Genomic DNA, 12,425 nt, shown 5'->3' on the forward strand with positions numbered 1-12,425 from the left:
TTCAGAGTTCCCAGAAGTCATCTACTCTCTGTGAGATATCATGTGATGCAGTGTTATTGGTGCTGTTATGCACCATCACCAGTGCATCCTTTCCTATCGACTTCAAAATCCTATCTAGTCTTTGAGTGAGGTCTTGTGCCTTGGATCCGGGAAGGCAGTACACTGTCCTGTTGTCTGTCTGTCCCTTGCGGAATGTTCTTTCAATTCTTCTGAGCATTGAATTCCCAATAAGGATTATCTATTTTCCTTGGATGGCTGGAGAACTTTTTGTGGACAAGCTTGATTTTCTTACAGGTTGGGTCGTGTTGCTATCTAGGAATGTGTCCTGTACTTCTCTCCATTCCCTTGGACTAGCTGGGTCTTGAGATTTATTGTCATCCACAGTTTCCATGTTGAGGGCAGTTGGAAGCTTCTAGCTGTGGAATTCCTCCTGGTTGTCTTCTTTCTGGTGGCCACAGCTTGCCCATGCTCATCTGTCTCCAAACTTGTAAGATGCTGCCATGATCTATTGCTTCTGGTGGTTATGAACTGCCGGGCCTTCTCACTGACTTCGTCTCTCTCTGACTCCTTAATGGCCAGCTCCTTTTTTTCTTGAACCTGGAGTACTGATGTTTTGTGAACCTAACTGACTAGGAACGCCTCAGCTTTTCTGATTCTTAGTAACGTCTCTACTTGCTGCTCCAGTCCAAGCATCATCTTCTCCAGCACAGCCACTGACTTGCATATCATGCACAGGAGATCCCTTCTGGTTTCAGGCAGGAAAGAGAATGTCTCATGCACAGCAGGTCACCACCAATGTTCTGTCACTAGACAGCTTGAAATCTCAAGTGCTGAACCTGGAAGGAAAGCTGCTTACATTCCCTCTCTAAACTCCCTCCAAATCTCTCCTGTTAGTTGTTTCTGTTCACTGTTTGGGAGGAGAATCAGCTTGCTCTTACTATCACAGTAAGGGAAGAAAATTTTAATCTAAAATTCTTTTTGCTTCTGGTTGTAAGGGCAGTGCTGTGGGTGATTGCCTTTAGGACAGAAATGATGCTAAAATCTGGTGCGTTAGTTTTTACTGCAATCTGTGACCTTGAATAGCTGTTATCAGGGATCTTGTTTGGGGTGGAAAAGGGCACTTGGTTCAAAACACACTTCGGCAAGTTTTGAAATACAGTACTTTATCACATCAGTGCTGAAGGACCAACCAGTAGTGGGACCCCATTGTACCATGTGCTATCTCTGCTATTTTGTTCTTGGAAAATGCAATGTGTATGAATGTGTGTGGTTCTGCAAGTGTGTTTGCAGTGCTTGACTTTCTCCAAAACAAGGGCAATGGCTTAACAGTTAGGTTGCATGAAATATCATGCAACCAGAAAGGCGGTAAATTGAGGCAGCCACATTTTTGTTGGTTTACTCACTCTGTTACCTATAACTCCTTACGAAATCAGATTGATTTGGGGCTTGCTAGAGATGAAAAAACTGTGTGTCTCGGGTGGCTTTTAGATTGAGTCTGTTAAAATGACTCCACACTTCAGTTCATTCTCTTATTTTCACAGCTTTTAGTGGAAATTCTTATGAGACCAACTCTTATTACACAGAAAAAGAAACAGAAAAGTAAGTAGATAGCTATTTAAACTTAAACCTTGTTTTTCAGTATTTTTCCTTGCTCCCTCCCTCCCTCCATTTATTTATATCATTCACCTTTTCATTACTAAACAAATTATTCACATTTCCTGAAATAGGAAAACTTAATGCCTGTCACTCTTTGTGGTGCTAGTTTGAGGGGTGAAGTATAGTCAGTGTGTGTTTAAGCCATAGTTTTTTAGCACCTGTACTGTTTCAATGAATAAATTTGCTTTCCAGGCGCTGGTATGTCCACAAATGTTAGAAACTTACACTGAAGTTGCTGGTGGCTATATAGCTCCTATTTAGTCCTTCCAGAATGTTGTCCCTAGAGTACAGAGCAGTTGAGTGAGTCAGTGGAGAGAATCATATGTGCCAGAGATGGCTATTATGAACAGTAATTTCCTAACTATATAGTAAAGGGCGTGTGCCAAGGTGAACTAACTAGTTTTTTCAGAGTAGCATTTTGTCTGCTGGAGCAGCTCAGTAGGCTCAATATTTGTACTTTACATCTTCCATGACACTATCTGATCCTTGCAATACCTCTGAGAAGAAGTAATATGGTATCCTCCCCACATCTCAAATGAAGAAACTGAGATTCACAGGTGAAATAACTTGCCCAAATCAAGATAAAATCTGTCAAAGGCTTTGTTTACACTGGGAAAATGCATTCTGTTTGAAACCATGTTAGCTGGTTGTGTTTAATCCAAGGAGGGAAAGGTGGGGTTACACTTACTAGAAGACTGATGTTTGTGGAACATGGGTCAGAGTTACAATGCCCCCATAACATGTCCTCAGGCCATTAAACTTCTTGGATATACTGGTTGGGTATCTCATTAGTCATTTCTAGCTGCTTGCCAGTTGCAGCTTAATTTTTTTGCATATCTATTTCAGGCTATTTAACTAAATATATAAAATGTCATACACAATGCTCTGTGACTATAGCATAGAAATTAAGTGTTCAGAAAAATGTGTAATCAATTGGTGTCTTATTTTTGCTCTGCAGTAAGTGATGACCTGATCAAGGACTGCTTAAGCATATTGTACAACACTTGCATATGTGTAAGTATTACCTTTTTTAAAAAAATATGTATGTCGATTTTCTTGGCAAACACACATTTCATGCTTCGGCATTGGTTGCATGTACCCCATTATGGAAATAAAGCATATTTGCTTTAAAACATAATTTCAAGACATAATACAACTCTAGTTTGCAACATTTTCCAAAGTCTGGTTACATATCTGGACCTACTATATTCTGCTATTCACTGTGTTTGGGCATTTGTCTAAATGGTGTTTAATTTACAGGCCTTTCTATAATGCACCACGGCAGTGATTCTGACACTCTATTGTGGGCATTTGTCTACATATTCATATTCCTATCTGAGAGCTATTTTCAGCTCTTGTACTTAGAAATGGAAATATAAAAATTAGAGAAATATGTGCCCACATCTTAATCTGAGTGACTCTGGCTGGATGCCATTCAATAGCCTAGTCAACCAAGGATGTTTGGGGCCTGATCCTGTAGACCATTCATATGCAGAACATTCTTTGTCAATCAGTGGAGTCTGAGGAAGGGCAGCAGGTTAGAAGTCTATCGAGGACTTGGCTCCAAAATTGAGGCCTAAAATGCATATCTAATGACTAAAACACTTTCATTAAGTAACATATTTTCAATATTGTATAGTCATAACCCTTCAGTGGATAAACGAGCGCAAACCTGAGAGCATGTTTAAAATACAATAGTCGTAGTGATATGCTTCATGACATCGCTGAATTGGAGCCATTTTAGAGAAATTGACTTTCTCGTAATATTACCAAAGTATTAGTAACAGTGTTCTTACAACAGTACAGAACCCCTATAAAAGTGGCAAGGGCTGGTGTTTGAGCATTCTTTAGTTGATCTACTAAGGAGGGAAAAACTCTCTTGTGATAGTTAGTTATATTTGCTCCAAAGACGATAGGGTTTGCAATACATACTGGCTGACTTAACTCATTTCAGTTGTAGTGCCCTCTCTCAATTATTGGGATGGGTTTGACTGCCGGGTTGCTTCAGAATTGTAAAACTAATGTTTTGGTGCAGTTTTGGATTAACTCTCTTTATAGCTAGGTATGATATCTATCATAGAATCATAGAGTTGGAAGGGACCTCAGGAGGTCATCTAGTCCAACCCCCTGCTCAAAGCAGGACTAAATCAGCTAAATCATCCCAGTCAGGGCTTTGTCAAGCTGCAGCTTAAAAACCTCTAAAGATGGAGATTTCTCCACCTCCCTAGGTAACCAAGTCCAGTGTTTCACCACCCTCTTAGTGAAAAGCTTTTCCCTAATATCGAACCTAGACCTCACCCACTGCAACTTGAGACCATTGCTCCTTGTTCTGGCATCTACTAACATTGAGAACAGCCTAGCTGCATCCTCCCTGGAACTCCCTTTTAGGTAGTTAAAGGCTGCTATCAAATCCCCCCTCATTCTTCTGTTTTGCAGACTAAACAAGCCTAGTTCCCTCAGCCTCTCCTCATAAGTCTTGTGCTCCATCCCCTTAATCATTTTTGTTGCTCTCTGCTGGACTCTCTCCAACTTGTCCACACACTTTTTGTGGTGGGGGCCCGAAACTGGACACAACTCTCCAAATGCGGCCTCACCAATGCCGAATAGAGGGAAATAATCACTTCCCTCGATCTGCTGGCAATGCTCCTACTAATGCAGCCCAATATGTTGTTAGCCTTCTTGGCAACCAGGGCACACTGCTGACGCATATCCAGCTTCTTATCCACTGTAACTCCCAGGTACTTTTCTTCCGAACTGCTGCCTACCCCGTCGGTCCCCAGTCTGTAACTGTGTAAGGGATTCTTCCGTCCTAAGTGCAGGACTCTGCACTTGTCCTTGTTGAACCTCATCAGATTTTTTTTGGCCCAATCCTCCAATTTGTCTAGATCACTCTGTAGCCTATCCCTACCTTCCAAAGTATCTACCACTCCCCCTATCTTAGTGTTTTCTGCAAACTATGCTGATATCTAATCTATTTGATCAATACCATATTGTTAGAGGTTTTTAAGAACAGTTTGTACAAACGCCTGTCAGGTATTGTTGGGGTTTACTTGTTCCTGCCTCAGAATAGGGGCCTGGACTTGACCTCTTGAGGTCGCTTCCAGTCCTATGTTTCTATGATCCTGCCACTAGTACATGATCAATCTTGCTTGAACTCTCAACAGACAACTTTTCCAGCATTTGGGATAGAATTTTATAGAATAAAAAAAATAGTGAATCAAACCAAAGAGCAACCATACTCCAACCAGTGATTGGGGTGAAATCCTGGCCCTGTTGAAGTCAGTGGGAACTTTGCTCAAACTCTGCTCAGCTGAGAACTGTTAGCAGTTGGATGAGAGACTGAGGACCACATTTAACTTCCATAAAATAGTAGTTGCTTTAATCTCCATCAGCTCCAATACAGAGGTGAAGCCCACAGACGGCTCAGCTGCGCAACATTTGGGGCTTGTTTACGCTTGCGTTTGTGCCAGCAACACTTTTGTTGCTCAGGGGTGTGAAAAAAACACCCTGCTGAGCAACATAAATTTTGTTGGCATAAGCGTGAATGTAGACAAGCCCTTAATCTTGTTACAAGCAGACAAACATTTCAAGTCTAAATGGAGCCTTTCATGATGGGACCTGTAGTTTTGGCAGGCCCCATGTTATCTTCAGATGAGGATTAGCTGAATTGCCAATCTCTCTGGACTGTACGTCACCAAATCCTAGGAGTTGCTGAAAAGGTAACCAAGAGAGTGTTTATGAAATTGGCTTGTTACGTATGCTTATCACATCCGATTTGCTAGTGCAGCCACTTGCTATTGTTGGGTTTATTTTAACCATTCCTCGCTTTCTTCTAGACTGAAGGAGTCACTAAACGATTGGCAGAAAGAAATGATTTTGTGTTGTTCCTGTTCACGTTGATGACAAACAAAAAGACATTCCTGCAAACAGCAACACTTATTGAAGACATCCTAGGAGTTAAAAAGGTCTGTTGCTGGTTTCCTATAACCATGGTTGTGTAACTGTTCAGGTGATTGGGTTGTGTGCTGGAGGGGAAAAGTCAGCTATGTTAATAACGTTGTTTTTTTTTGTGAACATGCTTTGAAAAGAATTTGCCATTCATTACCATGTCATTTAGTATTACAAATAAAATACTGCTGGAGACATATAACCATTGTAAAACCTTGGACAGGATACATTTAAGGTCTTGTCTACACTATGTGCTGTATTTAGGTAAGGGACCAGTGTTGTCAGTTGATCTCTTGACACTGTTGCATTTGTAGGGTAGATGTGCTCCTCTAGCTTAACTTTGAGGATTTCATTCTCATCACTAAGGACTGAAGAATGCACATGTCGGATTCAACTGCTTTCCAAATTGTCCTAAAAGGAGCCTTTTTGCTAGAAGTTGCCAGCCATATGGTGGCTTTTAGTCTGCTCTAACTTAATCTTCAGGACTTTATGTAATGTGACTGGGTATTAGAACAACAGTGCTGCCTTAAAGGAGGTAAGGTTTAAAATATTGGTAGCCAAGCTTCCTTGTGTTAAGAAAAAATACTGTTAAAGTTGGAACAGCATAGATAATAGGTTGAGCAATGAAAATAGGCCTGTCAGTTTTACTCCCTGGTTTTCATGCAGTGTAAGGGTTTCAGATATGGCAGGAGGCCAGCTAATTCCAAAAACCTCTGTTTTTACAAATGCCTGTTGTACTCCTTTAATAACTTCTAAATGGTAGCCCTGAATATATTATGGCCAGTATCCCTTCTTAGAAGTTGCCACTGGTACAAACCTAATTATTCCCTTTCCTCTGCTAATATCTCTGCAGTGGTGAAATACAGTAATTGGATTTCAGTGTCTACTAGTGGCTTCTAAGTAGGGTTTTAGGGTTTGCTTTTTCCTGAAATTCAATATTTATGTAAACTTTGACTAATTATTAAGATGTATATTTTGAAGTTTATCAGTTTAACTTTTTTCTTACCACAGATGAAACTGTATTTTAAAAATATCCAACAGCACCATCTATCTATAGATGCATTAAACTTCAACAGACTGGGGATAGAAACCAACAAAAGCTGAAAACAAAATATCAAAACTTCAAAATAGCTAAAATTGGCTTACTGCTTATTTTTCACAATTCTGTTTTTTTAGTAAAGTGACTTTAGAATAATTTTATCTCTTGTGAATTGGTGAACATGTGGGATCTTAACCAAAGGTTAGGATTCGTAGCCCCTTTCAAACTCCTAAGCAACTTCTGCTACCCATTTACCCTTGTATATGACTAAAACTAAAACAATGCAAAGATGCTGTTGGGGAAGGCTCTTTAATTTGTATATGTTCCCTCTGCTAATGTTGATTTTGGTGAAAAGACTGTTGGTTTATTACAGGCAATTGTCAATGCATTGTTTTGTCTTCTATAGGAAATGATACAGTTAGAAGATATTCCCAATCTTGCAAGTCTAGTATCCAGTTTTGATCAACAGCAACTTGCTAACTTCTGCAGGATCCTTGCAGTCACAATTTCAGAGCTTGACACAGGGAGCGATGACAAACATACACTTCTTGCTAAAAATGCACAGCAGAAAAAAAATTTGGGTCCTTCTCGAGCCGAAGTTAATCAAGGTAAGGTGTTCCAGTTACTGGAGTGTTGCATTCTAAATATAAGTCCAGAGGAATAAAAAAAGAAAGTCATAAACTGTCTCCTCCATCAAGTCAAGAGTCTGAGGGTTCTGAATTGTGTTATTGTAAGTTCTCTGCATTTATTTATGCCCGTTCCTTTAATTCTGCATTCCATGGTCTTGTTCTTAGTGATAGTTTTGCTATCTACAAAAAAGAACAGTTTATTTGGTTTATAATTTTCATAAATTCAGATGCACCCTAGAAGTTTAGCTGAATAGGCATTGATGGTTGGGGGTGGAGGGGAGATGTTTTACTGCCATGACAGGTTAAAATGTCTCTCTACCAGAGGTGTAGCCAGTGCTCATCTGTTTTTCAAGCAAGCAATAGTGGTTTCAGGTGGCTTTATCCAATATCTTTCTGAAGAGCAACTTCTCCTCTTTCTCAGTAAGGGAAAAAATGTTTAATTATGAAAGATCAGATTTTGGTTCTGCCCACAGTCACCTCCCAATTGCTACCCTAGTGTGGGAGGAAAATACCACTTCTCTGGAGAGAGATGCACTCATCTATTTCATACATACTGATGAGGTAGCATAGTGCATTAGACTGGGAAGCAGACCTAGGTTCTGTGCCTGTCCCTGAACTAACTTGGTTTATGACTTTAGGCCAACTCAGTGACCTCTGTCACAGTTTCCAAATGAGCTGTGCTTGTAAAGGGCTATCTAAGAGCTGTGTGTGGATTTATCACTATTTGTGGGCCTAGGATTTCTAAACTGCATTTTATTATGTTTATGAAGACTCTAGTGTATTGATCTAAATAGAATGTCTCTTTCCTTAGAGTTTCAGGAGTTTTTAATTTTCCACATTATGTGGAGTAACCTTTTATGTTTGATATCAGAAGAAGCTGAGAACCATTGTGAGAGAACAGTTCAGACGAAAGTCTGAACGAGAAATTGTATTGGGCGAAACTTCAAAATCCGTCTAATCTTAAATTCTGGCTGGAAAGCCTGAAGCAACATGTGTGCTTCTTTTCAGATTGAATTGGCATTTTCAGAATAATACTGAATGTTGAGGATTTAATATTTTAAGCAATTTTAAATCGTATTAGGCTAAATCTTGGTTCACATTTTGACCTCATAGTTTTGGTACAGACTCTCATATATTAAGGGGACTCAAACAAATAGCTGAGATATTTGTGTATAGAACTTGCTTACATTTAAACTCCCTGATGGGGTCTGAAATTTTCAGAGGTACTGAACACCTGATGCCCTTTTGGAAGCCCTTGGTAGCTGCAGGTGTTTAGCATCTCTGAACTTCAAGCCACCATGTGAGCTTTCTTATTGCTTTTGAGCACTTCTGAGTTATATCTTGAATGTTACCTTACGCTCCTCCTTTGCTGTAAGCCTTATAGGCTTTATCATTGTAATCAATGAAAATGTCATCAAAAGGAAGGTAAACTGGTTTCACTTTTTGTTGTGATGAAACTCTTTGAAATATACCAGAGCCTTGGGCTGTTCATATAGAGATTCCAAGAAGCTCTGGTGATTAGGATCCAGTCCATTTAGGGGTTTGTGTCAATATCTAAACACTCAAATCAGACCACACCTACAGGTGGTAAATTCAGAGTATGAAGCAATGGGCTGGTCAAAAAGATTCTCCTCATGCCTCTCAACAATCTACTAGCTGTGGGCAGCGAAGTGGACTTTTCAGAAGTTCTTTGTAAAGTGTATTGCATGAGAGTGGTCGCTAGTGGATGGTTGCAAATGGCTAGTGTTTACCACAAATAAGCCCTTATGGCGGAAGATTCAAGGACATCTAATATATTAAAGCAAATGCGCAAATCTTCAGACTGTTTAAGCAAACTAACTGAATATGTCCCTGACCCTGCAAATGTTTACCTCTGAGTATTTCCGTAGTTCCTGCACATGTGCTTGAAGTTGAGCTATTTGCATGGTTGTTTGCAGAGTCAGGGTCCAAATGTATAAATAATAAATATTATTAAAATTATATATGAAATTGGGTTTTCTTTTTCTGAGTTCAGAATTCCACGTTTGACATGCTATTGATGGAATTGGAGCCATTGAAAATGGCACTTCTTGGACTAAGGGTCTTGCCTTTGAGTGCACAGGGATGAAGATTAGGATAGTGTAGGATTATATCTAATGGCTGTTTTATTTGATAATGAAGACCATATAATATGTATCTTTGTGAGAGCCTGCATTGAGGGCAAAGTTTTGGTCAAAGTTGACATGAACCAACAAAAACAAATCTAGAATGTAATGCAGCAACATCAATCCACCCTGGATGGGAAAGGATTTAAATCAGCTATTTTTAATCATGCTATTTTTAAATCAGCAAGCAGGAAACCTCAATTTAAATAATTGAAACAAGCTTTCCTGCTTTTCAACTCCCAGTCAGTTTCTTAACTTTGAATAACCTAGTCCATTGAACAGAATTAGCTGAATAAAGTGAAATGAAAAAATTGTCTTTGCATCTATAGAAGAGGCAACTACTGTTAAAGCTGGTTTAACTCTTCAACAAACTGGTTCCAGGTGCTTAGCCAATGACTTCCATGAGTTCAGTGGTCTGCCTCTCTTTAAAACTTAAGTAGCAAACGTATTGGTGAATGTGAGTTTTTTGTTTTATTTAAATGATTTGAATAGGTAATAGTAAATTAGGCCTTATAACATAGGTTGTCATAATTTGAGTTTAATTTTAAACCAGTAGATGAAAACCTGTGCTGTCGCATGGGTGTAATCTGTAAAGTTGTGCGTGGTGGGGTTTTTTTTTAAAGAAAATAAAATGGTGAAGAACTAAAAATTGGACAGTAACAGACTGAATTCCAGTGGTGATGGAATCTCGTGATGTTTTAAACAAAAAGAGTTCTTAAGCATACAGGTAGCTGTTTCCATCACTTCACACTGATTCAGCAGATGTTCAGAGTGGTGGTTGGGTTACCGTATGTGCTGATTGTGATGATGTGTGGGTGGTGAATGAAGACTGGGTGCCGCTGTGAAGGAGAGGGTGTTTGAGGCTGTTGTATGTACTGGCTGTTGTGTTGTGGATGGTTTTGCAGAACTGCAGCAGTTGGGCTAAGTAATGCACTATGAAATTGTTGCCTGGAAATTAGCTGTTGAATAAAGGTGGTGTTTGGTTGAATTACTTCTGATATTACAGTGGACTAGGACTCTTGACATGGCATACTTTATTTACTTATTAAATCATTTAAATTAAATAAATAGGTTATAGTAAATTTAGTCCTTAAACTATGACAACCTATGTTAATTTTAAGCTAGGAGCTGAAAGCCCTTGCTGTTGCCCGGATGTAATTCATAAAGTCAAAACGGCTGAGAATGTAAAAACGGGACAATAAGACTATTAATCCCAGTGATGATGGAGCTTGATGGTATTCTGAACAAAAAGAGCTCTCAGCCATGCTTTGTAGCTGTTTGCACCACTTCATGCTAACTTAACAGACATCCTAGACTTAAAAAATCTACTTTTTAAAAGATTGATTTGTACCCAACCTGCTGCCTGGGGCTTGGTCTACGCTGTCACCAGTGATAGACAGGAGATATGCAAGCTATGTAAAGTAGCTTGCATGTCTCTCATCAACTTACTTACATTGCTGTACCTTGGGGTCTTCACTGCACTGCATCGACTGGAGATGCCTTCCAGTCAATGCACCCTTGCTCCTTTCGGGGAGGTGGACTAACAGCGTTGACTGAAGAGCACTTCTGGGGTCGATCCCCAAGGAGTTGGCAGTGTAGACATGGGTTTAGGGTCCCTCTTGCTGCTGTCGAGAACTCATCAAGAAAACCAGTATCTGGAGCTTGCCAACTGTATAGAACACGATTGTGCACCCTGTTGCATACTTCAATATGCGCATTTTGAAAAGTGGATTTGCCATCTGGAGCAGCCTTTTTTGGTGGCGGTTGACTTTTTATATTGTTGTTTTCCTGTTGTAGCTACGCTTCTGAATATTCCAGGCTTTGTTGAGCGATTATGCAAACTGGCAACAAGGAAAGTATCGGAAACAACGGGTACTTCCAATTTCCTCCAGGAGTTAGAGGAGTGGTACACCTGGCTGGACAATGCACTTGTACTTGATGCCCTGATGCGAGTAGCAAATGAGGAGGCAGAGCAGAGCAGCACAGGTATCTGTCTTGAATCTCGCTAATCATTATTTACTAATCTATAGTTTCACTTTATGGCTTGTAGAATAGCTGGGTTTCCCTTCTTTCTCCTCCCCATTTCCCCTTTCCCCCCCAAAAAAAAGTTGCTTAGATTTGTCTCCAATTGTACTCCTATGGAACATGAGTGGATTTTTGTGCTAATTGGTATGTCCCATTCCAAAGCTTACATCTCAGCTGTCCAAAGAGCACTTTTGTAGCGTTATGCCGATAATCCTCAGAATCCCTCTCATGTGAGAGGTAGGTGAATTTTTATTTCCATTTTATAGATGGGGGAAACTGAGGCACAAATTAGGCAATTTGCTCAAAATCTACAGCAAATTGGCTGTAGCATTGGGATTAGAATCTAAGCATTCTCAAACCCAACTCCAGGCTCAAGCAATTCAGTGATTCTTCCTCATGCAATGGGAAGTAATTTGGATAAACTGTCAGCAACTAAGTAATTTGTTGCAACATCTCTGGCTGAATTAAGAAGATTTAGAATCATACAAATGTAGGGCTGGAAGGGATCTTGAACGGTCATCAAGTCCCAGCCTCCTGGGCTGAGGCAGGACCAAGTAAACCTCAACCATCTCTGACAAGTGTTTGTCCAACCTATTCTTAAATCTCCAGTGAGGGAGACTCTATCATTCTTTCCTTGGAAGCCTGTTGCAGAGCTTAACTATCCTTATAGGTTTTCATAATATCTAACCTGAATGTCCCTTGCTGCAGATTAAGCCCATTACTTCTTGTCCTACCTTCAGTTGACACGGAGAATAAGTGATCCATGTTCTCTTTATAACAGCCCTTAACATATTTGAAGACTGTTGTCAGGTTCCCCCTCAGTCATCTTTTCTCCAGACTAACATGCCCAGTGTTTGTAACTTTTCCTCAGAAGTCAGGTTTTCTGTACCTTTTATCACTTTTGTTGCTTTCCTCTGGACTCTCCAGTTTGTCCACATCTTTCCTAAAGTGCAGTATGCAGAATTGGGCAAAGCACTCTAGATG

The 12,425-nt window shown here is 39.9% G+C and overlaps 1 protein-coding gene across 1 annotated transcript in view; it reads left to right on the forward strand.

The window, feature by feature from the left end:
- The window catches only part of TRPC4AP (transient receptor potential cation channel subfamily C member 4 associated protein), a 62,736-nt gene that overhangs the window by 26,238 nt on the left and 24,073 nt on the right, over positions 1–12,425 (forward strand). The window contains exons 4-8 of the mRNA XM_067554505.1: positions 1,542–1,599; positions 2,615–2,670; positions 5,493–5,621; positions 7,050–7,251; positions 11,214–11,402. Of these exons, the coding sequence (XP_067410606.1) occupies positions 1,542–1,599; positions 2,615–2,670; positions 5,493–5,621; positions 7,050–7,251; positions 11,214–11,402 (634 nt within the window). The remainder of the gene's footprint in view (positions 1–1,541; positions 1,600–2,614; positions 2,671–5,492; positions 5,622–7,049; positions 7,252–11,213; positions 11,403–12,425) is intronic.

The sequence above is a fragment of the Emydura macquarii genome, unplaced genomic scaffold, assembly GCF_026122565.2.
Source record: "Emydura macquarii macquarii isolate MOO-44397 ecotype Brisbane River unplaced genomic scaffold, CSIRO-AGI_Emac_v2 contig_1483, whole genome shotgun sequence".
Classification (NCBI taxonomy): Eukaryota; Metazoa; Chordata; order Testudines; family Chelidae; genus Emydura; species Emydura macquarii.